General features: G+C 44.7%; 1 protein-coding gene across 1 annotated transcript in view; it reads right to left on the reverse strand.

Moving 5' to 3' along the window:
- Window positions 1-18,317, reverse strand: part of gpc3 (glypican 3) — an 89,477-nt gene that overhangs the window by 11,949 nt on the left and 59,211 nt on the right. The window contains exons 6-7 of the mRNA XM_070913736.1: window positions 14,180-14,291; window positions 764-950 (exon numbers count right to left, since the gene is read on the reverse strand). Coding sequence (XP_070769837.1) covers window positions 764-950; window positions 14,180-14,291 — 299 coding nt within the window. The remainder of the gene's footprint in view (window positions 1-763; window positions 951-14,179; window positions 14,292-18,317) is intronic.

The following is an 18,317-nucleotide window of genomic DNA, read 5'->3' on the forward strand; positions in this document are numbered from 1 at the left end:
ACTCTGTGCATCGGAGCAGAACTGTACAGGCTAACAGGAGCGTGCAAGAGAGGGCATCCGACTCTCACGGCCCAGCCTGCTGGAAGTGATGGCCCCCGTAGGATTCCTGTGTTAACCCTGGGTTCCTGCTCCTGCTCCCTGCCTGGCGAACCCAAATCTCTGCCACAACATCCCCGACAGGAGGACTACTCCCACTGCCGTGTTTGCTCAGCTGTGCTGGCTTTGTGTCTGTGTATCGAACCCCCTTGTTCCTGCTCCCTGGCTGTTTTCTCCCTCTTTCCCTGTTTGGTTTCTTTTCTTCCAGCAGTTTGTAGCTTCATTTGTTCTTTGTTTGGCTTTCGGAGAGCACGTCTGACGTTTCCAAGGGATTGACGGCCGGGAGGTCAAGGGGTCGAGGTGAGGCGGCTACCTGAGGAAGTCTCACGTCTCCTGCTGCATAGTGTCACGGTGGTGTCAACATGTACAGTAGTCATGTAAACACCTCTCTGCTGTGCCCACTGCCTGTGTCTGGACTGTGATCGCTCTGACTCACTGCAGAAGGAGCCCGGTCTATTCATGCACTTACCAGTTTTAAAGTAAATAGCTCCAATTTGGTTTGCAGGCTTCAACGTAAACAACTTAATAGCTTGTTTTTGCACAGCCTGTCTCATAAATGCAATTTAAGGTCATTTTAAGTTATCAGTGTGGATGCAGCACATCATTTGAAACCACACAAGTTGCAGTTCAAGTTGATTTTGAGATCCAGTTTGAATACGTGTCTAACCTGCAAAGATGCGTAACCGTTTGCGTCTCGGTGGCGGCCCCAGCCCTGACACTCCGGTGCACTCGTCTTCATCATCACAGTCACCACTCTCGAATCCCTCTTCCCCCTCATCGCTCCACCCGTCCGCTCCACCTCCACGCGACCGAGCTCTCCAGCGCTTCTCAGATACCGTCACCATCCGCAGCAACTGTGGAACAAACAGGAAGAAGTTAAAGATAATGAGGTTAAAACACCCTCTTCATGAAACATTCTGTGGCCACAGTGTGCCTGTGCATTAATGGTTTAACAGAGCTGTGAAAATAAATGAGGGGTGTCTCTTGATCCAAACATGTACTGTATGATTATAACAGCATGAGGGGACTTCCAGACAAAAACTCGGTGAGATCTAAAAGTGCTGGTATTTACCAAACTCTAATTATAATCACCGGGCAGGAAAACAGTTTTGTTATCGCTGCCAGTTTTGTTATTTTTGTCCAAACGTGATTCATTCAAAGGGTTGTGGCTGTCGCTCCATGTAATTTACTGTTAGAAAAAGAAACAGTGGGGCAAGCAGAGTGGTGCGATTGTGTTGTTACTGGCAAACATCATTGTCTTGAGTGGTTGTCTCAGGGCAACAGGGACCCAATAACACCACATAACACACTCTGTCCAAGTGGACATCATGGCCTTAAGATCTAAAATGAGAACGTAGGAAGACAGATGAAGGAAAATGAATGTTAATGTTTGAAATATTCAGACTTATTCTATTTTCTATTTTATTGAACCAGTTAAGCCCTGTTTTAGATTAGAAACCCATTTTGCAAAGGAGTCCTGGCCAAGATGGCAGCATAAAACAATGGTAAAAAACAGATAATCATATTAAGAAGGCTAAAAAAACATGCGATATGCAGAAAAATATTATTTGCAACAGAATCTTAATCCAGTTTGGCCTCTGGGCTGTAAAAGCAATTGTTCAACTCGGATATTTTCCCATGTGATTTACAGAAGCTCATAATGTGTTGTGCAACACATACCATAAGTGTTTATTGAGGACTGTGGTAAAACTAATCAACTCATAAATAATACAGAAATGTCCAAGAGCTGTAAAGCAATTTCATTAAAAATCTCTGAATTCCTTTTGACCAAGTATAAAAGGAGGGGAAATAATTACAAAAAATGGGAGGAAAATGTCAACTTAGAAGACAACTTTCACAGTAGTTTTTTTGTTGTGTAGCTTCAGAACGACACAGAAATTAAAAAAAATCTCTCCTGTCTTGTATCCACCGGTGAAAAACATGTGAGCGAGACAACCTACACGGCTGCTTTCTGACCATCTTTCAGCCTCCACAACATCACACATGATTGAGAGCCCTGCCAAGGTAACAGATGTGCGAAATTCCAGCCGCCTGCCCTCTAAGCCTCCTTTCATCTCACCGCTCTGCCTCCTTGTTTGTTTTTTATTGATTTCCTTCCTATCTGCATACGTCAGCATGCATTTTTTGTTGTTGTTTTTGGTTGTTTTGGCTGTCTGTGGGAGAAAATTGAGTTCAGATGGGCCTTGTCTCAGGTCAGCTGCGACGTCTGCCTGGAATCAGACTGTGTGTTTGTGTGTGTGAGAGACAGAGAGCGGAGGTATAAAAGCCCAGAGCTAATCACAGAATTACGTCAGTCAGAAGATAAACAACCCTGTTCCCTTCGCCTGCATATACAAACCAGTCAATCTGGGTTTTACAAGTGACATAAATTCTAAAGTTTAGAGAGGGAACACACATCACCTTGTTCCCAGCATGGCCGCCCAACAAACCTCCATTCATTTCCCATCATTGAGGCCATACACGCACGATGACCACAACATTTCTAAAAGCCTGGTCACTCGGACTGAAGGATGGACCAACAGTCACAGACAGGACGGTGGATCCATAGAAACATTTTGACTCCGTCTCCGTCTTTTGAGGACGTCTAGCAAAACGCCACCTGTTGACAGAGCAGGGCCCTCAGGTGTCATATCAAAACATGTCCCAGAAACAAACTCTCCACATGACGAATGACCGCTTAATGTACTGAACTGTTCTGTTAAAGACACAACCATGTTTGCCTGCAGTCCTTCGTAGATTTACTGAGGTCCTGAAATTCCTTCTCATGGCCGGTATCCTGGAAACTCAGTTGGACTTTAGGAGGAGAGGGGTGCCTCGCAAAGCAATTAAAAGGCAAACAAACACTTGTAAAGCAGGGAGAGAAAGATGTGGTTCAGGGTATTTTAGGACAAAACCTAAAAAAAAGGTATGAGGAGCAAGGGGAAAAACATTGACAGCAACTGCCGTGCCCCTGTTTAGAGCTCAGTCTGTGTTAACATCACCACCTGCCAGCATACACTGCAACGCCCCGCAACACATAAACAGACATGCTGTCCTCTGATTCACTGTATACTGATGGTAGAAGAAACAAGACTATGAGAGTCTACAGCCATGCTAGTGGCTCTGTGACAGCAGTTCACCATGTTAGCATTAACATTCACTAATTAGCTCTAAATACAAAGTGCAGTTGAGGCTGATGGGAATGTCTTCAGTATTTGGTCATAATCCAAATTATTTTTTTCATTCCTGATGATAGAGCAAGATGAAAAAATCGCCAAAATGAATACAATTAATTTTGAAGGGCAGGTGAATGTTTGTACCAAATTGTATGGCAATCCATCCAAAATTGGTTGATTTGTCAGCCTCCATGTGACGCTAGTGGAAAATGTGGATATAAGATTAAGATTAAGATAGACTTTATTTATCCCACAGCGGGGGAATTTACAAGTCACAGCAGCAAAGACAGAAAGGTGCAGAAACACACAGCAGACAAGCACTGTGCCAATTAAGTGTTTAAAAAAATAAATATATATATATCATCTGGGAACCATGAAAGTCTGTACAACATTTTGTGCCAATTCATCAAGTAGATGTAGAAATATAGTGAAGAAGAAATCTTTCACTGGATAAGTGAAAGATTCATCTTCTAGAGACCATGAATGTCTGTACAAAATGTTATGGCTATCCATGTGATCGTTGTTGAGATATTTTCAGACTGCTAGGATGGCTAAAAACACAACAGCATCTGAATCTAATTCCAAAATGTAAAACTCTCAGACACACATGTGATGGAAATAGGATCAAGAACACACATGCTATAAATAGCAGCAGATGAAACAATAATTTAAAAAAATGGGTTTTTGGGAATTAAAAAAAGAAGTTGGCTGCATAAACATAGCAGTGGCCTAAATGAGCCATAGCAGCGAGCCGTGCCCTTCTCCACTGGGGGGGGGGTGGCAGGGCAGTACCTCTCTCTGAGCCTCTGTGGCAGGGTGCTGTGGCTTCTGCCCACTGGCTGACTGCCTCTGCCACAGCTGCGGTAGCGGGGAGGGGTGGGATGTATGTTTGTGTCGAAAGTGATGCTGCACTTTTGGCATGGCTGAGCCACAGCGTGATCCGGCAAAAGCCTCCAGATTTACCACAAGAGGGAGAAACCTCAAGTCGCTCTGGGCTGGAATCTTCTGCAATTAAACAAAAACCCAAAGCAAAAGGAAGCAGGGAGGAAACAAATAAAAGAGACATTTTTTTGGAGAAATGCTCAGTATGTTTTCCATTAAGAGAGGAGGGCTGGCGCTCTCACTCTCCTCTTCTCCCTCCTCTGTGTTTCGAGAGATGCATCGGGAGCTGGCTTGGACAGACAGCTGGACACAGAACATGAAATCAGGGCGGCCATAGGCATCCCGCAGGCCACAGGGTTCACCTCCCCTTAACACAAAAGCACAAGTCACACCAAGGAAACACCGGCTCAAAGGCTGCACACAAAGCCCAAACATGTGGCCTATTGCTCAATGCAGGCCAGCCCAGACAGAGACACAGAAACCGCAAGTCTGTCACTGCCTCCCACACATGACATGAACTCCACACAGGGTCACTGTTCGACACGACAGCTGCAACTGAGCGCTAGAGCCCAGCCACTGGTTGACCTGCACTGATAGAAATCAACCTGCGCTCACTGATCATCAGCTGTGGTCTTTTACATGAGCTGGCAGGAAGATCCTGGTTCATATTTGACCATAAATCACAGAGGAAAAGGGCGAAATCTTAAGATGAGGTAATAAATGATAAAGTGAATGAGTGATGTTGGGAGAGAAACAGGGAGGGGATGAGTAATGAAGACAGAAAGCATACAGAAAAAAGGGGCTTCTTGTCAGTGTGTGATTGGGATCAGGGCCTGTGTTATGTCCTCCTCTCCACGCACAGGACTTGTCTGGACAAGCTGCTCATGACTCGGCCCAGACGGAATCTGCTGCTCTGAATGTTTCTATCAATGCCTCAACACATCTTGTCTACAAATCTAATCTACAGAACTTAAGGCTTAGGTTCCCAGACCACTACTTACCATACGCTCATAGCAAAAGCCGTCTAATGTTGATGGTTTCCGTAACTGCTGAAGGCCTAAAATGCACACCATCAACACATGCTGTTTTTAGTATAACGTAGTGATGAAAACTGCTGACCGGATTTTTGGGATTATAACCATACAGTACAGTGCCTTAAAGCTGCCTCAATCAAAATGTTTATGGTAATGTGTAATGTGAAGTGGGTCATATAATGACAAATACACAGAAAATGATCTCAACTCTGCAGTTCCCCTCAGCTTTACAAAGCTTTTTAGCATCTTTCAGCTCATTGTTTTGGTTTCATCACCCTCGACTTTAATGTTTTGGTTCACTCTCACCGCTCTCCTCAATCTCGTAGTCAGCCACAGGACAGCAGAAATAAAACTACAAACTCATTGTGCAATACCTGCCCAGCACCAAACGCCATATAGACACAGTTAGCAACATAGTGAACATAGTGGAGCATTTAGCAGCTAAAGTTAGCGAACCCGAGATGACACTGCACAGAAAAACTGCACAAGCACAACTACAACAAGTACAGCAGGGCAACGTTGAGTCAAAGGAGGAAAGTCAAATAGTTCGCCTTTGTTTCTTACTAACCCAGGGTTTTATTTCCAACCTGTCTAATCGCCTGACTGCTTCTGTTTCTTGTCCTGTTAGATTTGATGTGTGAGTACAGTCTTATTATCCCCAATAGAAAATGTGGCCAAAACTAAGAAAATGAGACCCAAATTGTAATAAACTGAAGCTATCCTTTAATTTTTATGGTGCCAAAAAACTGGTTCTCAAGTGAGAAGAGTAGTCAGTCTTTTATATTATCATATAAACAGGCATACTTTAGGCATTCAGAACTCTGGTTAAAAATGATAAACTGCTGCATTTTACACCCTGGCTCCAATTGTGTCCTATTTATCTCAGAGCTCCTGTAAAACCAAAAACATACTGTACAGCAAACTATATTTTTAAATCAGCGGAGGGCCGATGCCCGGGTCACTGCGTTAGACAAATCAAACACATGACTTTTCAGTACAGACAATTTTTTTCATGATAAATGAAGGAAATGGACTTTCCTTACACCTAATCCCCTCATGTACACTGAGCTGCTGCGCTGGTAGTTTTTCAGACGTTCTGGAAGAGCCAGGAGAAAAGCACGAGAGGGGGAATTAATGAGAGACACCATGGGAGACAGATGGACAGACAGAGGAATGACAGGAGGCACTTTCCACAGAGTGAGTCATGGAAAGCTCCTCAGCACGCTGACAGGCAGAGCGGCGTTTCGGACGACAGAGCCTGCCCTGCAGTCCCACCCGCTCTCCTCGACTCATTACTCAACTTTTATTGAATCTGAAATGTAAAGAGGAGGGGAACCTATGCTGTCTCATTCCTCTCTCTCTGTTTTTTCCCCCCTCCCCTCTTGTCTCCCTCTCTCTGTCCGCGGTCGAGTATGTCACGCAACGGGAGCCCAGCCTCAGACAGTTAATGCAGACAAGATTAATTTCCTGATGTTAATTCCAGTTGGAGCAGAACACACAGAGAAAAAAAAAAAGGGAGCTCTCCAGTCCTGTGTTAAACTGGGCGTGTGTCCACTCCACCTTTCTGACTAAGCCCATAAGGCTATTTCCAGATTTCTCTATTTTGGACTGAAACCTGAATGAATGTTTAGACTTTGTTGACAGGGACTTTGTTCCTTTGGTGGATAATCTTTGAAAGCTACTGAAAGGTCTACATACATTGAAGATAGCAGATTAAATAAATTGCTGCCAGTGCATGTTCTTGAAGAGTAAACCGCTGTGTCTTCTCTGATCAAGGCAAGGCATGAATGCACAGGGTTAAGTCCCCCTAGTATTAAACATATCTGGTATGACAACAATTTTCAATCTTTTTTGAGGTTAACCAAATTGAAAATCTTGACTCATGTCTGTGAATATGCCTGATTGTCTGCATGGGGTTTAATGGTTTAAAAAAAGTCCCATTCCTGCACAGGACGCTGGTTGCTAAATCAGATTACGCCCTTCACAGTCTCTTTTTGTCAGCTGCTCCTCTGCTTTACACGTTATCGCCGTGGTTCCCAGAGTCATGTGTTGCTAAGAAACCCTCCATTTCGACATCAGCAGACGGTCACCGTGTGTCCCATGATCACACCTAGCAGGAGCTGGCGGACGCTTGGTTGGTTAAGCGGATAATAGAGGGTGGAGTGGCTTCTGCTTGCACAAGCTTCAGTGGGCTGTGGGGCTTCAACCAGCTGCTGCCGGCTATGTTAGCTTGTAGCTAACAGAAACACAGGAAATGGCTTGAGAGTGCTGGAAAATAACAAAGTGGGGGTAAAGAGGGAGACATAGAAGAAAAAAGAGAGACAGGGGGTGTCTAGCAAGGTGAAAAGGCAAGGAGCATGAGAGGGAATGATAAAGTTAGGGGGTGCTCACACTTTGACAGGTCCAGAGAGGAGCCTCTACTCTGATGTGCCCCCCACAGCACCGCCGCCCCAAACAAAAGGCAGAGGAGGAACAGAGGAGGTCTCTAACCCTCACAGGGAGACCCTCTGATGACCTGGCAGAGACAGGAAACAGGAAGTCTGACCCCTGACCTCTTTGGGGGGGGGGGTCCTGTTACACAGCAACACGTGACTGTGCCCAGTGACAACAAGCCCAGGATGTGTGGATCAGACCAGAGGCTGCAGCAGGAAGGCTCAGCTGTCCATGTCTATGCTCCCTGACAGGTCAACAAAAAGCTAAGAATCAGCAAAGAAATATCAGCTTGAGAGAATGTAAAGCCCGCAGCACACACACTCGCAGGTACAACAGTGTGTGTTCTGGTTCCTGGGTACCAAGCCAGCTGCCTGGCTTGTGCAGCAGGGTTTTTATAAGCCGGCTGCGTGATAATTACACCCAGTGGGGTGGTAGTAGTGTGGGAGCAAAGGGGTGGAGTGGGTAGAGCGAGGCGACCCCAGCTCGGGCCTCAGGGATCATGGGGGGGGGGGGGGGGGGGGGAAGGAGGGGACAGGGAGGGAGGGAGAGGTGGAGGTATGGAGGTAAGGAGGAATGGGTGGCAGTGGTAGAAGGGATGGTTGGGCCTCATTAGCAGACAGACTAATTGGGAGGAAAAGGGCCCTCACATGCTCTGTCTGACCTCCCAGTCAGCAGGGGAGAAAGCCGGGGTGGGAGAGGGGTGTCTAAATGTGTGTGCATGGAGGTGGGTGGGGGGTATCTGATAGTTGGATTCCTAAAGTTAAGGAACCATAATTCCTCAAATCCTAAACCACGGAGTCAGAAGTCCCCGGAAAGCGAAAGGATAACATGCGTGTGTGGTGCTCTAACAGGGATTCCTCTACAAACACCCTGCAGCTCCTCAGAGGTTTACACCAGGTGTCACACTTCATTTAAAGAACCCTCATGGCTTATCCCCGCTCACAAATATAGCGGCATAACAGCCCTCCTTCCTCCTCCGCTTCCAGAGCAGCCGTACTTCACACACATAAAAGGTAGGAAGGCGAGAGGACGAAGGCCCCGAGGGGGTATATTAAACAACGCTTCAAAAAGCCTCAGTAAATAACATCAAACAGAAGTCAGCCTCTTTGACTGGAGCGAGCATAATGGCCAGGTTAGCAAGTGTAAGTTTACAAAACAGCAGGCCTAGTCTGACACCCATGGTGTCTATTAGTCTGATTGTGAGCACACCCTGTAGGAAAAGGCCACCGCATGCTGGCCTTATCATGAAGCAGCTTCCATTTATCTCTACTGTAATAAATAATACACACAGCGCTATATTTATTCATACATTTCAAAGAGTACTGAAGTGTTGCTTTAGTTTATAGCCACTTGTATGCTTATATGTCACTGCTGTATATGAGCTGGAAATGTATCTGCTGTACTCCTAACTATGTGTGCACAAGATTAACTGCTGCAAGTGTGCACAGTAAAAACTCTCCTGGCTTAAGTGTGTGTGCGAGTTATATATTAAAGAGTGTATTCTGTACGAGCGCGCACGAGGTGTTGAGCACACGCTGCCCAGGCTCTGGTGGCTCGGAGGAAGTGAGACTGCGTGATGGAATTTGTGGCGCTCGGGATCTGGTTTATTTTCCACCCTGGATTCCTGTCCTACCTGCAGGATTTTCCCAGGTTCTGGCTTCAATTAGACTGGGAAGCTGAGAGGAGAGGGAGGGGGGGGGGGTCTAGGGGTTTAGGAGAGGGAGAGAAGGGGGGGGGGGGGCAGGAGGAGGGAAGGGGCGACAGAGCTGGAGTCTGTCACACACAACTCAGCACAGCTGGGGAGATGGAAAGAAAGGCAAGGAACAGGGAGAGATAGAGAACGATGGAAGTACAAGCTAAAACCTTTGAATAAGGTGCTAAAAAATAAAAAGGTCTGGCACACGATATGAAGAGGTTTGCTATTCTCCAAATGACAGAGCAATTTTAACAGTGTAAGATGAAATAATTGTGTTTTGCCGAAAGGGATTCACAAAAATCCTCAACAAAGATGCCCTTCATAGCCGTGGTATTCCAAATGTATCTCTCTAAAAAGTGTCATATAGCCAAGAAGAGGCTGTCAGAATAATCCCAGGAGGTCTGACCCTCCAAATGGCAACCTCATCCGACAAATGAGTGGGAAACGCTCTGTAATCAAAGACCAATCACATAATTGCTCTATTTTGCCACTAGCTCAACCATCTCCTGTGAGATTAGTTGTTCGGAGGAGAAACCCAATACTCTGGGAAGTTAAACAGATGTTCAGAAAAACAAACTCATCTCCTCAGAACAAGAACACATCACACAAATAATATGTTCTAATTTAGGAGCGCTGACTCCAGAATATGTCTCCGCACGAGGCAACTCGCTTGCCCAGTTTTCACAAAATGAGTAAAAAGTGTTAATGCAGGGTCACAGTTACAGTGTGAGTCCTCATTAAGAAAACTTCGGACTGGCATCACAGAATATCGTCAACTTGATGTCACAGCCGAGGAAAGCCTGTCGATGTCCGCTCGTCTTTATCAGCTTTAACTCACTGCATATACAGGGCTCAGCGCTCAGACAGGACCTCACACAGGAATTTGTTACACAGTGTAAAGCATGCACGAAAATGTCCATGGCTCCTCACAGTCGTCCACTGTTTAAAGATTCCGAGTCGAGAAGCAATAACCAAAGCAGAAAGCCATTTCTCTTCATCCATTTATAGTGCACAGTTCACTTTAAACTTGGCTACGGCTCAGTCATGACATCAGCTGCTTTAGGCGTGAGAAAACGTTGTTTTATAAGCTGAGGCGACCGGCTCTGAGATTTTTTTTTCTCCCCCTTTTGGTGTTTAGTTTAGCCTCACAGAGGCATAAAGGCAAGGGTCTCCCTGCCAAACTGTCTCTGAATCTGCTGATACTCTGATCAACACTGACAACGTGAGAAATGACACATTTCCGCCGCATAGTTGCATTTCACAGGGCCATCGTCACGGAGCACTTAGGAGTGGAGGAATGAAACATCAGGGGGATTAAAGTTGGAAGGAAGTGGATTCTTTGGAGGGGTCCCATGTTCCCCTTCACTGTTGGAGAGCGTAGCCCCTATATTTTATGACATAGTCTCGCTTACTGTGGGCTGGGACTTATTCGTGGTTAGAAAGTGGGTCAGTACGAACTGGAAGAACCATTGATTGTGTTCACTGTTTGAGCCAAAAGGAGAATAATGTTCATTCAAATGGAAAACGTGTGCAAGATAAAAGAGCCTCGTAGGACTTGTAAAGACCCGTATGCGAGTGACCCATGTCCTGAACGTGGAGCTGAATACATATAAAGGACAATAACGTTCACATTCTTCTGAACATGCTGGACACGACGCTCAAACACACAGGCGACATCATGAGATATGCCGTTTTTAAATCAGCATGGCACTCTCCTGGTCGACTTCCAGGAACATTACACGTACTATCTCATCGTTGGCCTGTCCTCATACTCTCTGCATATAAACTGGGCAGATGAAAGTAATTATCTGTGAGTTGTGGCCTCCTCTCTCTCATATCAGACGGTTAATTAGTCCATTTGCTTTTAGCCCTGAAACATCCAGAGCTGGTGGTCTTTCAACTGGCGGGGAGGCGGAGACCTTGTAAAACTGCTTTTAACTAAACAACATCACTTTCTCCAGTGCCTTCAGAGGTTGTTTACAACATGCCAGCTCAGAGCAGAAATACTGGGTATAGTCAATAAACATTTAGCAGGATTATAAAGCAAGTTTAAGGTTTTGCCTCTTTGGTGAAATTTGGGGGGAAAAAAACAGATCCGCCGTCTCTACAGGCAGATATGTTTTTGTCATGCTAGCATTGTGGATCTATGAATTGTGAGTCCACCACTTTGATACCTCAACAACCGTTGGACGGATTGTCATAGAATTCTAAGTTTATCCGCTAGCATGGCTGTAAACTCTTCGTCTCGTTCTTATCGGCAAACAGCAAACAATACATTTGTTCCAAACATGTTTTCAGATTACAAAAACGGATATACAAACGGATAGACAAAATCAGAAAACAGGAACAACTTACAATATAATGAAACGTGAATTTATGAACACCATAAATCGAAAGGTTGCCATAAATTTGAGAGAGCTCTCTCAGGCACAAGAAAAATGTAATATTGTACACTTCACAAGGGGAGTTTTTATTGCAGGACGAGTGTATTATATTGCATCACATTGTAAGGCGTTCCTGTTATTTTGTGCACCCTAGTATAGTGATGATTTGTACTAAAAATATTTGTGTAATCTGATTTCTACACAAACGGCCGTGAGTCATAAACAGTTTTACTGCACATGAAATATGCAATCAAGCGCAGTCTGTCTTTTGTCAGATGTTAATCCAGAACATTGATGTTGAGATCTAAAGGGAAGTTCATGCAGAAATGTGCTCGACTCTGCTGTATGGTCATCAGATATGGCATTAAAAGCTCCCATGTGAATCGTCAATCTGCATAAATATCAGCCGTTTATGTAAACAGAATCAAAAGCCCATAAATGTCCACATGTATACCAGGTCATCAGTACAACGTGGGAGCCGATAGGTCACGAATATTAGGTTACTGAGAGCATCTGATCACACACACACACACACACACACACACACACACACACACACACACACACAGGGAGAGAGAGTTTGACTGTGTCCACGTTTCTAAGGGATTGTCTGAATGTCTGTAACACAATGAGCTCAGTCGTTTCACCAAATGCATTTTGTTGCAAAATCTCATCAAAAGCCCATCAGGAACCCGATCCACATGGTAAACAGTCCGCACTGCAGCAGCTCTGCTTGTAATCATATGGGTACAAATGTTTGTCCCTGTCAAAGCAGGAAGTTTTTAAAGGCTTATTACATTAGAGTGCGTGTGTGTGCATGTCCTGTGTCTTTAAGATGAAAGGATGATTCCGGTGTATCGCAACTTGGGTTTTATTTTTGTAGTTCAGGCTATTGTCCCTATTGGTATTAACAACATCCTACTCAGCAATGCGCAGTCAGAAGATCATACAGATTTTAAGCAAACTTCCAGGTTAGCCAAATTTATGTGGAAGAGAAAATAAAAGGTGAGCAGTAAAATTATTACCCAAACTTCCATCAAAGCTGTGTTCATGTGCAGTTTTCCCGTGCCCCCCTCCCCAATGAGGGATTATTACTGACAACTTACACTCACCTTTGGCATCACCACTTAATAAAGTGGTTTGGATTGTCTGGAATAACAGTTGCTTGTTTGCATCCTCCCTGATCATGTGACCGCTTGTGTTTCTTGCCTTATCTGACTTTACTTTAGCAATGTTGCTGTGTTCCCAGATCTCAGCATTAGGGGAGTACAATGCTTGTTATAAATTGTAGAAAAGATGGCCAAAACTATAAAAATAAACTGGAATTATCTTTTAAAGCTGCATAAAACATTTAGAGTCAGCCCTAGGATGAATCATGTGGGGGATTTTGAAGAGGGTAGGGAGAAAGGAAACACCTAACACTCCTGTTCAAGTATCGCTCCTCTCGCTTACAGCAGGACTACGCGTGGATGAGGTAAGACAGCAAAAGTAATTGAGAAAATTACAGCGTCTCAAACCACAACCCTCTGTGTTTTTCTTGAGGGTCTCTGGCTGTCAGAGGGGGGGTGGAGGAAGGTCCACAGTTGCTCCTTGGATCTCCCAGGTTGTTTAAACAGGAGAGAAGGATTGTAATCCACTGTGACAGGCCTGTAGCACTCAGAGGCTAAAACACACACATGCAGACAAAAACGCACACATGCAGGCGCACTTTTCAGCTGGCGTGTGTGTGTGTGTGTGTGTGTGTGTGTGTGTGTGTGTGTGTGTGTGTGTGTGTGTGGAGGGGGGTGGGTATGTGGTCAGCAGCAATCCTGCGCGTTGACAGCTACAAGTGCAACCACCAGGAACCAGGAAATACAGACAGATCTGTGGGCTGATACATCTACCTACAGAGGCTACATGCAAGCATCTCTGCACTCAGCCAGCCCACTCCAAAAGGTGGTTTCCATGGCGATGGCAGTGGCGAAAAAAGGGAGGCTTTGGCCTTAACGACAGCTGGGGCTTACTGTGGATGGAGGGCATAATTCCTGTCCGTCACAACAACCCCCATCACCCTCAGAAAATGTGTCCTTGTCTGTTTGTTTGTTTTTTTGGAGCAGTGCAGATGAGACTAATAATAAAAACGTTTAAAAACAGCAAGGCTTTGACATCACCTTGAACACAACTTGTCAGTGGAGTTTCTCTCAAATGTGGGAGGGAAAGGTGCATTACAGCACAAAGCGTCTTCATCTCACATCTTCATTTGTCCCGTGCTGACCCCTGCAGGAACTGCAGAGTGAGACCTGCTGCTGCCTGGAAATCGATGTCCAGGTGTGAACCAAGAGGAAGAACTAACAGTTAGGTAAACCCTTACAACTCCACAGAGGAGAGGGCAGGGTGTTTAGACTTACCGTGAAAGACACAGTGCAACACAAGAACTCACAGGAACAGAATGACGAGGGGACACGTACAAACACTGGACAACACAGGTACGCAGCTCACCTGGTTGATGTGTTTGAGTTTGTCTATGATCTGGCTGATGATTGGCTCAGGGGGCTTGTTGCTTCGGGACTCGGAGCCAGGGTGCGACCGCTTCAGGCCTGGTCCAGGAAACCTGACAGGCCAGGGAGAAAAAAAAAAAAGACTCAGTTCTTGTGTTCCTGATTGTTTAGGAGGAGTTTAATTGTATTTAGAAAGCCCAGCATAAGCTTCATGAGTGTAAGACATGATGAACTGACCATCGCTCCATCACTCCAAACAAGGAGTTTATCACCATCTAGTGTTGGTAACGTGAATGACAGCTCTTCTGGTTTTTAGTTTAGGGGCCTCTCTGCAAAGCTGGAAAGCTCATTTGTAAGTCAACCATAACCAAAGGATGAACTTTTCCTAATTAAAGTTAAACAGGGAATTACATTTTTAATCTTTCAAGATATTTTTAAATAAAAGCTGTGGAGACTGCATACTTCTTAGAAAGAAAGTATTTATGTTCAAAATGTTTCAGAAGCAGCCTTTATCGGGATTTGCACTCAGACTGAGGCATTATGTGTAAAATGTAACTTGTACGTGATGAAACATCCTCAAAGGAGTTTAACCATTATACAAAGTCTGGCTGATAATTAATTCCATGCACATTAAGCTGGTGAATTAGTGGCTTTTAATCATATCTGGCGGTAATGAGAGGACATTAGCAGACATGTACTTTTGTCCTGCTTTAGCGGTGAGGGTATATTTAGGTACAAGCAGCCTACAGGCAGGTGCTTACATGTCTCTCCGTGTATCTGAGGAAACACGGCTCTGTTGACACCTGTGTATGTTATCAAGAGGAGGAGCTGGCGAGTCTGAGACTTTCCTGCAGGTGCTTCTTCGCTCTTGGCAGTGCCGGGAATTAACCCCTTCCCACCCCACTGTCACAGCCCAGAGGAGCAGACTACTAACAACCCCTGCACGCACGAGACAAGCGTGTTTAGATGAACTAGAGTTAGGACTGACAACATATCTTCCCCCCCGGCACTGTGGTGATATGGCAGAGGTCATATCTCAGCGTAAATGTCATGCGCTATATTGCTGCAAATGTTGGAAAGATGAAGGACAAAATGGGTCCAAGTAGTGAAAAATGATTTCCAGAGAAAAGGTTAGTGAGTGAGACGAGGGCCTTGAAAAAAAACATTTGTGTGTGTGTGTGTGTGTGTGTGTGTGTGTGTGTGTGTGTGTGAAGCATGAGGTCATACGCTGTTCTCATCTCTGTGACACAGCCCAGAGCACACACGCATACCTTTCACCTGCCATCTCCATTCATCAGTCTTTCGCTCTCCCCGAAGTCAGACTTTTCATTAAACTCAAATTACATTTCCCCAGTTATTTATTCTTCTTATTAGCCATGATCTCACCCCTCTCCGCTTCTAATTATCACATTAATAATGGAGAGAGATGTGTGATCCATTAAGGAGAGGAAAAGAGGAAATATGGGTCGAGGAAGGAGGATTAGGGGAAGGAGATTTTGAGTGAAGACAAGGAGCCGAGGCAGGTTAGTGTTTCACATGATGGATGCCAGTCAGATAATTTTACCGAGACATAATTCCGCGTGTATCACCGTTAAACTGCTTTTCACCACTGTTGGTCTTAGTTGTCAGCTCTCAGTGTGTTATCTGATCGTGTCTGTGTTATTGTTCGCTGCCAGCAGAGCTGATCAGATCAGTTAACTCCAATGATAACCTAATCTAATCTAACACCAATTACCATGCTATTAGATCCAGTCTGAATGAGTGCCCCCTCCCATCAGAACAAAAAACAGAGGGACAGACACAGGAGTCCAGGTGTTGAAGGAATAAATAATGGAGTCTGACGCTTTTCACGCCACCGGATCACACCTCCAGTCCCATGGTGTGTAAACAGTGTGGTTGTTACCGTTAATACACTGTACTTCTTCAGGCTGAATGTCATATTGAGCAAAAAGAATCAAAAATTTAGATGATATCGTAGAAAGAACAGTAAGGGACTGTATGAAAATGATTTGGCTGGTGAGGGGGGGGAAACCTTGTTTCACTTTGTATAAAAAGCAAAGCCCTCTCCAGGGGTATTCATGATTTCTTGCCTTGACTGAAACTACAACACAATATATAATAATAATAATGATGATAATAATAATAACAATAATAATATAGCAACGAAAATTAGTACAACTTGTTTTAATCGGGTAGCTCAAATTACATCTTAATATCTTGATGGAATTTCTAATGTGTGCCACCAATGCAGACAAGTGGAAGGAGTCTTTTTTAGCCATGCTAGTGGCGTGGCTCTAGGTATGGCATTGAGGGTCCGTCTGTCGGTCTGCCCACCAACTTTGGCCTGAAATATCTCAACAACTACAGGATGGATCGCCCAGAAATTTGGCACTGATATCCATGATGCCCAGACGATGTATTCTACTGACTATTGTGAGCATGTTGGTGTGCTGACATTAGCATTTAGCTTAAGGTAAAGCTGTGCCTAAGTACAGCCTTACAGAGCATGTAACTGTTATGTTTTAAGGGCTAATTTAACATCTGGCCGGGGGACAACTGTTGAAAATAAGCCTTTTGGCTAACATGGCACATTTACATGGATGTTGGTCAATGTGCATTGTCCCTGAAAAAAAAACACATTAATAAAACCCTGATACAGAGACAGAATTGTTGTCCTTTGCATATTGCAGAGCGCACGTTCATGAACCATGGCACAATTCTTGTTATTTTCTTCTTGTAACTTTTTATGCAACTATTAACTATTTTACAAAGGAAGGCTGAAATAAAATACCAATTTAGGACAAAAAGAAATTTAAAAAAACAGTCCCCTCCTTTCCCAAAAACAGTCCTGAGGCTCTACCTTGAGCCAGAAGAGAAATAACAATACCCTCCCCCTTTTCTGACCTCCTCTCCCCCCTATTAACTTTCATACAGTCCCTAAATCAAATGTTCACAGTTGACGCAGCGTTTAATCTTTTATCAGTTGTCACACGCGCATGAGTTTACACTGTCATTAGATTCAAAAGAGGGATGGAAATTTAATGTTTTCAGTTGACACGCTGTCACATCTGTTATCACAGTTATCAGCGTAATGCTCTTTGATGTGGTGAAAAGTGTTGCTCCTCTGATCTTGGCTCCAGGTGGGATGGTAAACACGCCTGATAAAAAGCGCCACATTTAGCTCAAAAGATCACTCCTCAAGTATCTGAGACATTCAGTACCCGACCCCTCCAGCGCTCACCCCCCTCACCCCCGACCAAATCTAAATTTATCTGCATGAGACAATATGAGAAAGAATGCCACGTTTGGCTCTGGCGCAGGTCCTATCAGGGAGGATAATGGAAGATGATCCACAACAAATCTCAGAGTGAAAATGTAACCGGAGTGAATTTGCAGGCATATGCCCTCGCAGATGACACGGAGAATTGCTTGCTGCGAGACATTGTAATCTCTCCATCATTTCGTCTCCTTTCCCGCGTCCCTGCACCTTCCTATCGCACTGTCTGGTCCAGCTTGTAATCATTCCCTCAGGACAGCTTTGCCCCCATGCCAACCTGATGTCTCCTCCTCAGATTGAGGCTTTTTTCCATCTTTGTGACAGACTCTCTTTCAGCAGTTTGAGAAATCTCAGAATTTATTCTCAGTCCGCGGGAACAAGAGGTAAAGCATTAACCTTCAGCGCTTCTCGTCTGAAATGTATGCCTCTGCATTGATTAAATTCCACACATAATTTACAAAGCAAAAAAAAAAAAAAGGAGGATATCTATAACTATCTGAGCCAAATTGAAATTGGGGCCAGCTGACGGCGCGAGCAGAAAGGAAGAAGCTACGATGTGTGGAGCCAAAGGACAGGGGTGAAGTGAAATATTGCGAAAACCAAATGAGGTTCTGCAGGGTGCACAGGAGATGTTGGATGAAGGAGGAGAGAACGATCGAAACGGCAATTAACTAAGCGAGAAGAAGGTGACAGCACGCCTGACATTAATAACATCCCATAGAGCCAAAGTCAAGATTTACACTCACTCTCTGTGGGAGAGGGGGGCCCTTGCGTGAAGCTCATCAGCTCTGGGCAAACTTACCCTTCAACTAACCTACACTCTCCTAGACGTGCTGCTGGAGTATTGGGAATTCAAGAATCA

Source organism: Enoplosus armatus, chromosome 10 (genome assembly GCF_043641665.1).
Source record: "Enoplosus armatus isolate fEnoArm2 chromosome 10, fEnoArm2.hap1, whole genome shotgun sequence".
Classification (NCBI taxonomy): Eukaryota; Metazoa; Chordata; class Actinopteri; order Centrarchiformes; family Enoplosidae; genus Enoplosus; species Enoplosus armatus.